At 47.2% G+C, this 16,639-nt stretch overlaps 1 protein-coding gene across 1 annotated transcript in view; it reads left to right on the plus strand.

The window, feature by feature from the left end:
• The window catches only part of LOC115398288 (multiple epidermal growth factor-like domains protein 9), a 38,040-nt gene that overhangs the window by 13,183 nt on the left and 8,218 nt on the right, over positions 1-16,639 (plus strand). The window contains exons 3-4 of the mRNA XM_030104973.1: positions 9,183-9,322; positions 12,923-13,072. Of these exons, the coding sequence (XP_029960833.1) occupies positions 9,183-9,322; positions 12,923-13,072 (290 nt within the window). The remainder of the gene's footprint in view (positions 1-9,182; positions 9,323-12,922; positions 13,073-16,639) is intronic.

The raw sequence follows: 16,639 nt of genomic DNA on the forward strand, positions 1-16,639 counted from the left end.
AGTCAAGCACTAAACTCTGTTTTAACCCTTTAAGCCCAGAGGAAGCATTTGTGTGTTTCCCTGCGGGGCTGCATGGGATTTCTCCAGATTTAATGTAATTTTCATTTAATGTATATTAGCGTTGTTCATTAGTGTTCCATTGCTCGGTACTGAAAATGTAAAAGTAACAACATTTTCTGGGGAGTGACATCTTCGTCTCCCTTGATGTGTTCTGTCATAAAAGCTACGTAATACTGTGACACATAAACTGAGCTGTCAGTGCCGTGTGGGTCAGTCTGATTACTGACTCACCCATTTAGTTCAGGTGTGATAGAGCAACGTCCAACCGTTTCTCTGCCAAATAAAAGTAACAAGCTGAACATAACTTTAATTGTTGATTGATGTAATTTCTCTACTGACATTTCACTGGTCTCAGACAGTTTGTTGTACTTAGATCTTTTTAAATCTCATTCAACACACACATCTATCTAGGGTTAAGAGGGCTGGTGTGTCGTGTTTTTTTTTTTTTTTTTTTCTGTTTCGTACATATCAAACCAGTGAGTTGAGATCTAACACCACCTCACCCCAGCTGGTCGACGGAGGCAGCCGCCCACCCTGAGTCTGGCTCTGAGGTTTCATCCTGTTAAAAAGGGAGTTTTTCCTTCATAGTGTTGCCAGGCGCTGCTCAGAGAGGGAGGCTGGTGGGTTTTCTCTACACGGTTGGTCTCCAGTAAGCCTTTTTGTGTCTAAAGAAGGGCTGTGGACCCCGTCTCCAATTTTGGATTTACCGAAACACCTCAGCCAAGCCAAATGCTCGTGGATACACCCATTCTAAAACACAGACGAGATCCAAAGGAATTCATTTGCATTATAGGAAGTGTCTGAGGCCTCGACCGCACAGAGACAGGTTCAGTTGTAACCACGGGGTTTTGATTGTGTAGCTTTCTGTACAGGAAGACAGTGTTTTGAGGGGTTGAAACCACAAACTTTTGATGCAAAAATGTGTGTAGTTTATCTGTTTCCACAGCCAGAGATGTTGACGCAACAGCTTGTGATGGCTTCTTGCAATGTGAGCATCAAGAGGAATCTCAGAACAAGTGTACTGCATACTGTTAGATCCTGCCTTTGACTTTCCTGTGTATTGTTCTCTGTTTTCGGTGCATTTCAAGCCTGTTTTAAACATTTTCAATGTCTGGGAAACCTTTTTTAAGCTGAAACGTTTTCATCTCCGTGTGGACGTGGTCTTATTGTGGTTTTCTTTGATCTCAGAGAATTCCTTCAAGAGATCCCCAGAACCCCAATCAGGAAGAACGTTTCTAGAAAAGACTTGATCATTACTACGTGTTGTCAACAGGTTGTAAATGTTAGATGGCTGACTTTGTGCTCTTTCTCAGGGGAACTGTCCTGTTTTTTTTTTCTGTATTGTTAAATGGATCTTATTGCAATATTGGGTGTTCATGTCTAAGTCTGAAATCCTGAGTTTAACCACATGATTAGATAATTCAAAGTTCAAGCTTCAGGCTGCTGGAAACATTCTATTCGAATCCGCCTCTCCTTCTGGAGAATCTTAGCTAAACTAAAGAGGCTGGTGTCAAATGAAATGACAAGCATTTCTTCCGCATGTCAACGGGCTCAGTCCTGTTTTAAAAAAGGGAGAGGACAGATTCAGACAGAGGCAGAGATAAATCTGGATATCTGTGAGCTTTATAACATGAAAAGGTCATCTAGTGGGGCGTTTTGGAAGTACGGGAGTCATGGTTGAAGAGCTGCTGTCTCTTTCTGCTCTGCTTTGAAGTAGGGTAATTTAAATAAATGTGGAGCCGGTACGATCGTCGACAGCCTTCAGCGATCTCCTGCTCGGAGTTTGTCCTCAGATGTGCTTCCTAATGTTTCAGGGCTTCATGACAGGCCCTCTAATTTCTCCTGAGACGAGATGTTTTGAGGCCCTTTACGACGTGAGGAGCCCCTCCGAGATCCGTTTCAGACACCTGCTGAGTGCAGACTCCTCAGCAGCTATGAAAACCCTGAGAGGTGTGCTCTCTCTCTCTTCACACTCAGTAAAAACAAACAGTCACACATGTGCGACAGAGCTGGAGCTGCGTGCTCGTCTGAGGCGGCGTTACGTAACCACACAACAATATGTAGCTCAGACAGCACTGTCCCCTCTCTCAGGCTCTTTTTGAGCATTTAATAGTTTGGAAATCTGACATTTGTGTTGGTTATGACGTGGATGTCTGCTTCACACGTACGCTGAGTGCTTTTAAGCGCGTCCCCTGAATTCCTGAGTCACCGCGGTGGTCGTTTGTTGTCTGGATCGCCGGCCAAATATAGACGACGTGACATCACGAGGAGATATTTGCAGCGAGCAGGACCGACTGATGAAGGCGGCTTATTTTTGAACATCTAAAACATCAGTTTGAACGTCAGAAACCCTCATTAGTTCCTCAGATCCAAAGAGTGAGAGCTGCATTCCAGAAACACGTGCTAGCAGTCGCGGGAAGTCATTACGCAGTCGGAAGATGGAGTATAATCTGGATGTGGATGCAGCTGATTGACAAACAGGTTTGTGTACTAAAGACAATGAAAAGAAACAACTGAGATAAACGAACAACCCGCAGACAGCTTTCAGGAAGAGAAGCTAACCGCTTCGAAGCATTAATGCTAATCACAGCAGCTATGGATTCATGCTAATGCTAACGTTGTCTGATCCGGCTGGAGCAGAAGCGCTCGGCCAGATGTAAACACTGAGCTGTGATTTTTCATTTCCACAGGTGAGGAGGTCTTCCTGAACTTCAGATTACTGCAGTTGTTCTCGGGATGGGAACATAAATTTTTCTGGAAGCACGCCACCAGCTGTGCTTTTTAACTGCCCCAGCGGGGGCATGAAAGGGGAAGCCGACATCCATCAGCACAAACAAGCCCCGAGCTGTTTTTAGCACCTCAGGTTGTTGATTAACTCGCCTTTCAGCAGAGCGGCTGATAATGTCACGACCCGCGCTCTTGGTTTTTCCCTCTGCCGGCAGCAGGCCGTCTGGATGTGTGTGCGCCATGGTGGAACCGCAGGGGTGTTGAGTGTGATGGATGTGTGGTGCGAAGCCACAAATGAATACTTTGGGAAAGTAAATGATGACGAATGAATGAATGGATGAGATTCATAAAGCAAAATGCTGTGATACACCAAGTTCATGTAATGTGTGGTCTGGATCTCAAGAGGGAAACTCAGGTGTTTAGAGGTGCTTTGTTCAGTTTCACTGGAAGTTTGGGGAAGGAAATGAACAAATTTAGCTCTGGAGAGAAATTCAAACACTTCTTGAGTTTTTATTCCAAACAGTATGAGTTCGTCTGTTGGATCAGACCACACAGACCGCCACTGCAGCAGTCCGCTGCTGCTCGCATTTGTGGATGGTTTTAATCATTTCTTCAAGAGGATCAATCAAGTGCTTAATTATTAATATGAAACTAGTTTTACTTATCAAACCGATACCGATGTGTTAAAAAATGTCCGATATCGGCCTCGGTGGAGTTGACAGTCACTGTAACAACAATCCAGCTTGGTCGTCTGTCTATTCCAATGTCCGTGTTCTCCCATTGTTTACAACATATCGTTGCTTGTGCATGAGTGTGGTAACACAAACAAACAGCTCCCTCCATGAAAACTACATCACTTTCAGTATTTCAATGTGCTTAAAGCATGTTCTCGTACTGAGATATGAAACTGCAGTCCCCATGGACAGATCATTCAGACTGTGATACGAGTGTGTTCCTTCAACGTGTTTGCCAGTCAGAGCGGAGCGGGTCCAGGGTCTGCTACATGTACTCATCCTACTGTTGTCTGTCAAAATGAGCTCAGAAAGCCAGACTAATGAAGTCCCTTCAGGGTCAGGGGCTCCATAAAGGCAGCTCATAACGTCCTTGTTGGATGCTCCCGGCAGCCCTGATGAGGTTTCCCTCTCTCGCCTGGTCATGGCGTGGCGATCCGTCTCCGGCGGGCTCACAAATCATGTGACGTGAAGAGAACAGACGCCGCGACTCGATCCGCCGAGCGGGGTCAAGCCGATATCTGACAAAAAGAGCTGCTCCAACCACTTGTATCTGTCATAACAGTGGTATCTGTCAGCATGTGGGTCAGCTCCTGCGGGCTTTGTCTGCAAGGCATTTCGTTTTACTACGCTGGATGGAAACGGTCTGTAATGAAATATTGATCACGGCTGCAGATGTTTCCGCCGACGATCTGTATGCTGCGCTGGTGACATTACTTTATAGCACTTTATCGAGTAGTACTCTGATTACTGGCACAGAAAAAGGCCATGTGTTGGAGTAGGTGTCGCGGTCGGCGGGCTGATGGTCGGCGTCCTGCGGCGTTTCTGCCGCGGCAGTCTGCAGGACTGCGGAGCTGGAGGCTCACAGCGAGTCCAGACCGACTCGGGAGGGCTGCAGTCGGTGCACTGCCCCATCTGTGGCTGCCTGGAGCCCGGCAGTGACGGTGCTGTTTGCTTCACGGTGCTTTCTTTTATTGATTTATTTATTTATTTATTTTTGCTGTTCCACTGATTTAATTTGTTAGAAGCTTGTATGGGTTTTTAACTGTCTCACGTTACATCCATAACTGGATCTGATATCAAACCTGTTTTAATGCTTAGTTAACGGCTCCCTTTTGGCACGCTGTGCGCCGTCTGTTTGGTTTTGAGTGCATCCACCTATCGAACGTGTACAAACACATGTGAGAGTGAGGCTTTATGCCGGTGGAATCTGCTGTTGGCGCAGGCTCTGCTCCGTAACAACACGAAGCGTGGCAGAGTTGGTGTTTTCAGAGAGGTTGCTAGGCACGAGTCTGCTCGACTGTCAACAGAAAGCGGCTGGACGGACGGGGCGAATCGCTCCCGAGCCGACGGGCTGCTACCTGAAGAGGACCGGCTGTGGGAACTGCTGGGAGACTGTCGCTTTTCTTAGAAAGAGAAAACCACATTTGTGTTTGTTGCTGTTCTACTTTAGTCTGTTCCACTCTGCTCTCTTACTCTTTCCTTTTCAATATATTCTGTGTGACTCTGTTCTGTTCTACTGTATCGGCATGGGAAAGATTCAGTGTTTCTCACGTAGTTTCTCGACTCTCTTTCAACTCCTAATAATAAAAAAAATGCCAGACTTTAACATCATTCCTGATAAAGTTTGATTTGCTACAACAGCACTCAGTTTCCTGACTTCTACATCCGACCTGGTGATGTTGTTCCGAGTGAACATTTTGATGAGCTGTGAAATGTTTATAACTGATGGAGTGTAAAGTACTGACTGTGTGACCACACCCTGCTCCGTAACCTTATTATGTAACGACTCCCAACAAGCCCAAACACCACAGTTTCCACCTTTGACTACGCACGTCGTAATGTCGTTTCATTTCTTCTCATAAAGATACGGACGTGTTGAGGCCAGCGCTGTGAGGAGGGGGAGGAGGGGGAGGAGGGGAGGATCTGCTTCACACACCCTTCCAGGATTTGGCCGCAGTTCACTGATGCATCTAAACCTGCTTAGTGTATCTGGCTGCGCTCTCTTGCCAGCCGTGCACCTCTCTGTGATTAAGCCGGAAACCACTTGGCCGGTGGAGGGGATGTTTGTCGCCGTCAGTCCTGATCCAGCGCACGGAGCTGCCGATGGGCAGCAGTGGCGGCGGCGGTACAGCGGCGGCAGCAGCAGCAGAATGGGGTTAAGCCATGTCGTCCGTGTAATACTGACCCACTTAACATGCACAGTGCAGCGAAATCACACCAAAACAATAACAACGCCCCCTTCCTCCTCCTCCTCCTCCTCCTCCTCCTCCCAGCCAAGAGGGCAGCAATGTTCACCAGGATTACAGAGCACTGAGGGAGAGGGCTGTTATCTGTGAGAGAGGCTGCAGCTGCACCACGGTGTCCGCTCGGCTCCACGCCGCTGCTGTGAACCGCGTGTTATTGCTTCATCTGTGACAGGAACTACAAACCGGTGAACTTGTTTCTGTACAGCTGCTGCTGCTGTCTTGTTAGAAATAGCTGTTTATCTGAGGGATGTCCCGATCACATCAGTGGATATCACACCTGGCCCAATATTAGGGATTCTTAATTGTTCAGTCCATTGTTCTGCTTTCTCCCTCGTGTCTCATCGTCGTCCAGTTCCTGTTTTATGTGCATCTATTTAATCAGACGAAGGTTTTCCGTTACGCAGAGCAGTAAATCAGCCTCAAACCTTCGGTTCAGATTCATGTCACAGCAAGGACAACAAGGGCAAGGAGCCGTCCCAGAGGGAGCCTCTCTCATCACCTCAGCGCTCCCTCTCTAATGAGACCTCGATAAAATATGGAAATTAACTTTTTTAATCCTTGCTTCCCATTAAAAGCTTGTTTTTTGGGTGTTTATTTGCTTCAGGCCACTTCCTGTTTACTTGTCTATTCCTGATTGACATTGGTAAAGAATTGGTAAATACATGGAGCGCTGAAGAGGAACATGAATTTTAATTTTTACAAGGGCTGTCAAACAGGGGGTCCGACCAGCTCTGCCTTTCTGGGTGTTTCTCTGGTTCAGATCCCACCACAGACTGGGACAGACTGCTTCAGTCAACTTAAATTGATAGATAAAACTGAAGATCTTCTGTTTTTGTTAAAATACTTCAAGCAGTGTATAGTTATCTCCACTTGGCAATATTTAAGTTTGACTTTAGGTGGAGCCACTTACCGTATCGTATTTTTTATGATTGGGATATTTGAAATGCAATAACTGGCGGCTGACGGTGCACCATTTCCATTAAAAAGAAAAAACAGATCAATTTACTGTTGGCAGATGTTGGAGCTACTTTGTAATTTGAGTTAACAGTCAGTATTTCTCACTGTGGAAGACTAATAGAGCAGACAGGTAGGACTCAGATTTCACACCTGAATTTTATTATTTTGAGAAGGGTCTGTGATTAAGGGGTGATCGGTTGTCAAAAGACCAGAGAACCAATAATATAAGTGACCTAAAATAGACCCCTGAGGTGCTCCAAAGGTCAGAGAGGCCGTGTGTGTGTTTAGGTATTTTATATACTGTTCGTAATAGAGATGGATATGCATGATTTCACTTTGGATGCTGAAAGATGTTGTGACACTAATTTTCAGAATATTTTCAAATGTTCACATTCAATTTGGAAATTGTATTCAAGACACATGTTCAGACGATGTGTTTTGGATCAAACATGACTTTATGCTCTCCTGCTCTTTTGAGGTCGAAATGAAAAATGAAGCAGATTTATTCTGCTCTTCTGCCTCTTGTTGGAGAACCACAGTCTCCCTAATCTAGGCTGAGTGTATTTATAATTCAATTGGTACAGTGGTGCTTTATGGGAGCACTTTGGTGTAAAGTGGGGGCCGTCTTTGCTCACTTTCCCTGTGACAGTTGGACATTATCTCCCTGACTGCACTGTATTGGGGTCATGATGCAGCATGTGGATATTTTGTGTTGCTGTGTGTGTGTGTGTGTGTGTGTGTGCGTGCGTGCGTGTGTGTGCTTTTAGCTGGAAGAATGAGGACTGTTGATCTCCCAGCCTTGTCCTCGGCAGCAGTGCCCACGCCCCGCTGAGCATCGCCGTGGGCCTCCTCATTTGCATTAAGTGCAGTTGTTTTAACAAAGCCCTGTTTGTATGGAAACCCACGCACACGCTCATAGAAAGTGCTCCCAGTCACTCCTCATTTACTTCAATTGTTTTTGAAGTCATACCCCCCACCACCACCACCCAAACCTCAGATTATATTCCCCAATCCATTGTCCCAGGCTAAACTCCTCAGAGGAAATCACCTCGAGAGTGGGTGGGGTCGCAGTGACACCCCCCCCCCCCCCCCCCCCCCCCCCCGCCAGTCACCTCATGTATAAACCAGCACCTGCTATATTTAACAGGCAGGAAGGTCGAGAGTGCACATCCAGCCTGCCACAGCCACATTATTACAAATGGAATAACTGATTGAAGAGTGGATTATTGCCGAGGAGCTGGAGTGTAATTGGATTTCACTCTGCAGGCGCATTATTCACAGACGTGCTCTCAGCTGAGAGCCATTATTCTCTGTTATGTAAAACTCACGGAGCCATTATGAAGCATCGATGCTGAGTGCTCCCATCTCCTGTGTTTAGTTGTCTTTGTAGATCAACCTACATATTTTAGATCAGTGGTTCTCAGCCTGAGGTCTGGGACTTTCTGATACGGTGCAATTCCATTGGACGATGTGTGAGGAGCCGTTTCACACAACGTTCTCTGCTGTTCATCTGCTGCTCCTGTTTAACTGCGTGCTGTCACCTGTTTTCTGCTCTCCTCTGCGGATCGAATAAACACCGCTCTGTGTGAAGTACAGTATAAATAAATTCATCGTGAAAGCACCGCGACTCTGTGTACACTTGTCACTCTGAGGCTCTTCTGTCTGTCTCAGTTTACTCGGCTGTAAATCATTCACAGCTGCTCCAGACGGAAAGTGAAAGTTCCCCTGCCGGCTCACGACTTCCTAAATTCCTCAGATTTCTTCAAAACGCAGCAGAGCTGGTTGAACTGGTGAAGAACGGGGCATCGCTCCTCTGATCTGGCCTTCACGTTGTGTCTTTTGTTCTGATGTCGAAGCTTTTCTGTCTTGTTGTGGATTTTGCACAGATGTTGCAGAGATTGTTGTAGACTATGCTGTGGAGTGGGTATTCTTGTTGCAGGTCTTGCATTAGCACGTTAGAAAGTAATTACATATTGCATCGTGTGCATTCACATTGAATTGTGTGTATTCATGTTGCAACTTGTGCATTCACTTTTTAGCATATGCAGACATTTTTTAGCGTGTGCGTTGGGGTGAAAGAGGTGGGATGTGTGTTCCATATTAAAGGATCATGATTCACAACCCAGATACCTACAATTATTATCAAGAACAAAGATTTGTATCTGAGCCTGAGCAGTGGAGGCCGGCGTGTTCCGTCTGGATGGCTGGACCTGTGACGGACTCGGCGTGTTTCCCCTCAGGCCTCCTACCTGCAGCAGACTTTCACAGAGCAGATGGACGGACGGGCGAAGCCGCAGGAGTCTGAACAGTCTGGCATGACTGCCGTCCAAAACACTCACACACAGGCTACAGCGCTGATTGTCATTCTTATTTATTGTCTTATTTTTGCTGTGGTTCAGAGTAATTGCTGCTGTGCACACATGACAGGCGTGTCCTCTGCTCTGCTCTCTCGCTCCAGCTCAGGGATATGCGTGTGCAAGACTGGCGTTGACGGGCCCAAATGTGACGAGTGCCACCCGGGTTTCTTCCACTTCAGCAACACTGGCTGCCGGCCCTGCCAGTGCCACAACCACACCAACTACTGCCACCCACAGTCCGGTGAGTCGCGAGGCTGCCTAATCACCGGGTTTGACCGTCGAAGTATTATTGAGGATTTCTGATCATGAAGGAGCCGCAGAGGCCCGGTTTACCGGAAGAGTTTTCCTTGTCAACAGGAAACCTCAGTCTAAATGGAGAGGGACTCACCATAAAAACATATTTAGACGGGTTCCACACTTGATTACTCTTCACCATGTTCGATATATAATAGGATTTCTTCAGTCTTTTTCTGAAAATCTATAAAACTGACCTTGGTTACTGACTTTGGTTCAACCCAAAACAAGAGCCACAACTGTGACTTTTTTCTTGAAACCTTGAAATCATGTGTGTTCTGTTGCATGTTTACTTTTCAGAAGTCGAATCAAATGAGTTGTTTTGAACCAATGTGAAGCTTTTGAAGCCATTGAATCGGAAATTTTTCACTTTCTGCTGTGAAATGTTTCCACAGAGCTCATGTTGCTACAGATAGATCACGGCGGTGGGTCCCTGAGCTCGACCTTTGGCCCCCAGCAGCTCTGTGTTTGTCATCCTCCCAGAAATAGCATGGGTTGTAGAGTATACTAGGGTTGTCAAACATGAGGCCCATTGGCCAAAAGTGGCCCACAAGAGGCTTCAATAAACCACAACGGAAATTTTTTTTTTTGTAAACAAATTTCTTAAGATCAGCACAGACAACACTGAAATTAAATCAGTTTTCTGTAGTAATTGTTTGGTTTTGTGAAAATGAACATTTTTATCATCTGCTCCACAACCAAGAAAAACTTTAATGTTTAACGTCAGCAGCTAGCAGACTAGTGTGTTCGGAGATTTACCAAAGAGGTAAATCTGCTCTGAGCTTTTTCCTGAACCAGAACAACGGCTCCATTCTGTGGGAGTTTTGTTTGTGTACTGAAGGCATCAGTGGCGTGCATAGATGACATACAGGAAGCGTGTTGCGGCGCCATGGCCTTCGATTCCCCCTCATTCAGTGAAACACATTTTCAATACACACATCAGACCTTTTCAGCGCCTGAGACCGCTGGCAGACGAGCAGAAATCCTCCTTTACATGTGATCCAGCTCACAGAGGAGCACTTAAAACTGATTTACACTTTTTCACTCCATTCTGCTCCTGCTGCAGCTGCTTCCCTCCTTCTGAATTTTATTTTCTGCTCCGCTTCCACGGTCAATATTTACTTTCGCCACTACCGGAGGGTTTGTGTCTGATTAAACACTGCGGATTATTCTCAGTGTGTCGTACCAGGGTTCTAACCTGCACAAGAGAAACACAGACTCACGTTTATGGAGGACTTAAGGAGCATTTCTTTTGGTAAAGCCGGGCCGTTAATCCCCAGATTTCTGATGTCCGTGCCAGCTGAAAGGAGCAGATACAGCTGGCTCTTTCATAACAGGAACCATAGATCAGAGTTTCCATTGTTGGGCTTTTAAAAGAGGAAGGACAGCCTTTTTTACATTAGTGCACATCTAGACTGACTGAAAGGGTACGGCCATAAAACGACAAAAGGGTTTAATTAAAGACACCGAGTGACTCTCGGTGAGATTTGGGTCTCGGTCAGAGAAACGGCGTTTAGCCTGTAGTCTGACTCATCAGCCACTCAGCTCCCGTCTACATGACCAAAAGTTTGGCGTTTTCACGGCACCCTTTTGAAAACGACGTCCGTTCACACGGACACAGTGGAAACGCTCACAATTCAGGTCGCTAGCGTGCTCAGACCACGACCTGGTGCAGTTGGTTGTTTGTGTAATGAAACCACACTCACACACACATGCATGCACAGTCAGAGCGCTTCAGCGACAGAGCGAGAGGGAGTTCAGGAAGTTCCACCTTTCCAGCCGTTGTCAAAAAATTGCATTTTCAGTGCCTCTGAACTCCAAAACTTTACAAAACTTTTGTGTTTTCACTTGAAAGCCCATAAACAGGAAGTAGACCAAAGGCTTTCACTGTTTTCTGTGGTGAGTTGAGGAAAAACATGAAGGAGAGGATAGTGGGGGGGGTGGGGGGTTAGAAACCATATGTCTTTGCATTATAATGGCGGGCAGATGGAGCGCTGCTCAGGATTAGCATAGCTCCGGTCTGACAGCAGCAGCCCTTTAAAGACTGAGGCCGGCCTCCGCTCTCCTCCGGACCGATTACACAAGAACACTCTGTGCAAACGCAGATTATACAGTATCCCAAACACCAGATAAACACTGCGCCGACTCCCCACTTCTCACAGCACAGATTAGGATTCACGCCACACTGAACCTTTGTTTTCTCACAGACTCGCCACTGAACTGATTTATAGCCTTTAATTTGGTCGTTTCACTCAAGAGGGGCCAGTGATTGATCACTGTTTGAGGCGCTGTGTGATGTTTGTAGTGGCAAATCAGTGACGCTAACAGGCCATGAAAACTGAAATGACAGTGTTGTGAAATATTTAAATTCTTCATGAGATGGAGAATCCTTTTTACAGTTGACATTATTAAGCTATCAACGCTTCAGAAAAGGTTTTAATCCCACAGAGCTGTATAAAAAACCAAAACATATCAAAATGAATGTGTAAACCATTCAGCAAATGCAGAAAACTAAAACAGGAAGCTCTGGACTGATGGTCGCCAAGTGAGCATGTCCATCCTTATGCCGTTCTCCTCTGTTACCATGGAAACACAAAGCTCCTTCAGTATGTGGAAAAAGTTGGCATCAAACTAAGAAATATATTTATATAACATTTTGGTTTCCTCTAAACACACCATAGATATCTGAAACACTTTGCTTGCTCTTTGGAAAAGTGAAACTGCGATCAGAGTTTGAAAATGTCTGAGGGGAGACACGAGTCTGAGGAGGAAATCAAGTGGGAAGGCCAGTTCCTGCGCAGAGGAAGCAAACATTTGCATTGATACGATGAGTTCCTCTCCAGGCTGGGTTGCTTCTCTCCTCCTCTCGCCGTTTAACGGGGAACCGGTGGAGCTACGTCACCTGACGGAGGCAAAACTGCTCCCAAACACTGAAGCTCCACTACAAACAGCTCCGATCACACGATCAATATTTACACCAATAACAGCCTGTGGGTTGTTTTTTTCAGTGTCGCTGATGAGGACGTCCAGTTAAATGCTGTCCTCTTTGTTCCTTTATTTCTTCTTTTACTTCAGATAACTTTTCAACATCTTTTGCTTTTTGGACGTTGATTTCTTCTTTTGTATGTTTTCATCTTTCTTTTCCTCCAGTTTCTTCTTCTTCTGTTTTATATATTAATTTTCTATATTCTTCATTTTTGTTTTTCCCCTCCTGGTTTCTTTAACTGTAATCCCAACTTCCTCCTACTTGAGCTTTCTTTTGGAATCACTTGGACTTTTTCCACATCGTTTTTCAGCTCCTGCCGGTTTGTTTCTCCTCCTGGAGTTCTTCTGTCTTCCCCTCCTCTCTTTACTGCCCTCCTCCTCCTCCTCCTCCTCCTCCTCCTCCTCCTCCTCCTCTCCCTCTCAGGTCATCCGGAGGGAGCGGAGCTGAGTTTTGGATGAAAGGACGGGGTTGTTTGTGCGTTACGTAAGCGCCTGATCTGCCCTCTGATGTAAGCGATGAGGTGGAGCGGCTAATCACGTGACCTTTGCCCTCTTCCCGCAGGCGTGTGTCTGAACTGCGAGGGCAACACCCAGGGATCCAACTGCGAGGAGTGCAAGCCCGGATTCTACCGCGGCCCCGGGGCCGCCCCGACCGAACCCTGTGCCCCCTGCCCCTGCTCCAACTCCAGCTCCACCGGCACCTGCCACACCGGTCAGTCACACACACACACACACACATTCAACATCTGGTTCACCCGACGATGACCTTTGACCCTGACCTGGCACCAGTAGAGCTCTATAGGCAGGAGGTTGGTTTAAGCAGTCACTGGAGGACTCCTGTCACTGCAGCTCGGTTGGTGAAGTGGATCGCCGTCCCGTCACCGAGTCGTGGGTTTGGTCCTCCTTCTCAAACTGTCTGTATGTGGAAGGTAATCCCGAAATGCTCCCAATCGAGGTCATTTCCATTATTCCCAACATCGATTCGGAGCCGATCAATTCCGCTCGCCGTCCTCTGATATGAACAAATGGACTCAAAGTGACATTTCCATCACTTTAACCAGGACATGTTTGACGTTTTGCTTCATTTCTCGGTACAACAAACAATCTGAGAGCTGGAAAAGTCTGGAAATAGCGAGCAGTTGTAACAAAAACCCAAACCTGTAGCCCGGAGAGCTTTTGGATCCATCTCTTCCCAGACGATCTGGGTTTGATGTGGACTTTCCCCAGTGACCCCACCTCTCCCAGCTCCAGGCTGCTGCTGCCCCACTTCCACGCCACACCCACAGGTCTGAGCGGGGCCGAGCCGCCAGGCTCACAGACACCAAGACCTGACACATCGACGGCCACCAAAACCACTCCATGAGTGTGACGTCCTCACCCAGCGAGCACTGAACCTGCAAAAAACAGTTAGGCTCATCTCTAACGAACAGAAATCTGCAGACATTCTTTAGAAGAAGAAAATTGCACCTAAATCTTATGCTTTATGGATTTTATCATTATTAAAGAAACATGCATAAAATCTCCTTTGAGAAGCTTCAGAACTCCCACCTGTCTAACTTTCTTTCACTAATGAATGATCACATTGTATTGAAGTGCAACAGACTTAAGTCTGACTTCTGATCATAGGTTATAGTTTCCAATGGTGACAGACACAGTTTGAATAAAAGTTATAGTTATATAAAGAACTAAAATGGAATTATAGAATTTGTATTACCCAGCAGCAGCATTGTGAATAACTGATGATTATAGAGCATCTTCCTCCTCTAACATCCAGATTACAGAGCATCTTCTGCCCGCTGACTTCTAGATTCTGACATATCTTCCTTCCAGTCAGTGATGTAATCTCCGCTCACGTCCAGATTATAGCGCATCCTTGAGTGAAACACTCATCGGACTGGCAGCTCAGCTAATGTAATTAGTTACATTTAGCTACTTTAACATCATCTGTAACTGGTGATGAGACATCTAAACCAAACAAAGGAGCCAGTGACTGTAATCGAGTATTACTAGTAGAGCTTGAACTGCTCTGCTTTCAGTCATTTTATATTTCAAATCAACTTTTATTCTGCTCATTCACGAAAGCCTTCTGCCAGTTGTTCTACAGATTACCAGGGATGAATTGTATTTGAGATTTTTTTCTTGAAGGAAATGGGATCCGTGGCTATTTGCTGCTGTAATTTAGATTTCCTTGCTGCTTTCCAGCGGTATTAAAAATGAGCTTTAAATACTGGCTGATCGGCTGATTACCAGACTCGTGGTTTTCAGCTGGAGACTCAAACTTTCCCAACATCAGATGATCCGGTGCAGCGCTGTGTCACCTGCTTCATGTGTGGTAACAGTTAGACAGATTAGCTTCATTCCCGAGGCCTTACAGTGTGTGTGTGTGTGTGTGTGTGTGTGTGTGTGTGTGTGTGTGTGTGTGTGTGTGTGCGCACAGCTTGCACGACAGCTGATCCTCGTCACATTGTTCGAACCCGTCCTGCTGTGAGAGTTTCACTGGGCCGCGCGCCGTGTCCTCTCACCTCGCCTCGCCCCTCCTCAGACCAATGGCGTGCGGCCTCGGCGCCGTCCGGACGCCATTGGCGGCGGGCTCACATGGCAACAGCCACGTATGGATGCACTTAGGCTGTCAGGTTACGTTTGCCCCGCTCGGCCGGGGGTGGTGGTGGTGGTGGAGGTGGGTGGGGGGGGTCGGGGGGACGTCACGTCGGAGGGTGTAGGGAGGAAAGGGGACGTGGAGCAGGCTGAGCCGAGCTGGGACGGCGTGCACACAGCCAGGAGGGGGCGGGGTCGCTGCAGGAAGAGCGGCGTGCGCGAGGAAAGACGGACGCCGGCGTGGAGGATGCTGAGCAGTCGACACCCGAGAAGCATGAGAGGAAGCTGCACGGTGCAGAATCACAGCTCCACATCGGGAGGGAGGGGGTGGAAAGCGTGTGTGCATGTGCACGTGTGTGCACGTGTGTGTGTGTGTGTGTGTGTATGTTACAGTGAATGAATGTGCCTCCCCACTGACGCACGTGGAGGTGAAGTGGAGCGTTGCACCAGTTCAGAATGTGGGTCACACATCTGAAGCCATCCATGTATGATCGTGTCTGTGCTCGGCGGCGGCGGAGCACAGATCTGCTCTTCCTCCTCTTCCTCCTCCTCGTCTCTGTTTCATTCCTCTCTGAGTCGTTTTGCCATCGTGTCGATCGTACCTGTGTGACAGGTAGCAGAGCTGCGTCCATCAGAGGGGAGGATGATGGGTAAACGGAGCGGCCCGCCTCGTCCTCCGGCCTCCTGCTGAGCTGTGCAACTCCTGTTTCCTCGGGGTTATATAACCCGGCGGGCCGACTGCCTCTGAATCCCCCCCCCCCCCCCCCCCCCCCCCTCGATAGAGGTTAAATCCAGCTGATCATCGGGAGCAGCCGGCCGCGGCGCCTCCGCGCTCGGCCACATGACTCCGCTCCACGGAGGCCGACATCTAGGCCATCGCACCGCAGCCATCCGAGTCTAAATCATTCAGCAGGAGGATGAAGGCAGCCGCTCAGCCACATGTGTGTCAGGGATTCACAGCCTGGGGTCCGGGACCCCCCCAACACCACCACCACCAGGCTTTTGTCTGCCATTATCAGACTTTTTAAGGGAAAACACACATTTTTCAAAGCATTTTGGCGGTCCAGTGACACGGCACAGGTTTATAGTGCATTGATGTCTTCACTGCTAAAAAACAAAAACAGCAGCACTGATAAGTGGCTCAACATGCTAATTACATGGTTTTCAGTCTTTCCTCCAGTTCAGTGTAACTTTGCCGCATAAACGTGGATGAAGAAACCATACGTTCTTTACTTTATCATGGCGTTTCCACGTCCAAAAAGATGAGTTTCCATAGCGATGGAGTCGTAACAATTTAAAACGTTGTATTTCAGTGGCTCTTAGCAGCGTTGTCCTGGAAACGGATGCCCAGAACGCAATGAAAGTTTTGTATTTTCACTGAAAACGTGGTGTAAACGGGGCCTCCGGCACTTTTCTAAACTACGATATGTTTTGCTTCCGTGTGATGCCGTTTTTCATAAACAATACTTAACAGTTTGTGCACTGCGTGTGCATCATGTTTACATTACTATTCAGAAGACGAACTGTTCATCAGCACGGTTTCCCGGTGGAGATGATCTGTGCCCCCCTCCAACCCCCAGGGGGACGTCAGCGCAGGACAAACATGCTGCAGGGAATATGAATCCCATCTGGCCTGAGGACACCTTCAAACACTGAGACATCTGCTCTGCTCTGGATGCGTCCT

The sequence above is a fragment of the Salarias fasciatus genome, chromosome 12 (assembly GCF_902148845.1).
Source record: "Salarias fasciatus chromosome 12, fSalaFa1.1, whole genome shotgun sequence".
NCBI classification, from domain to species: domain Eukaryota; kingdom Metazoa; phylum Chordata; class Actinopteri; order Blenniiformes; family Blenniidae; genus Salarias; species Salarias fasciatus.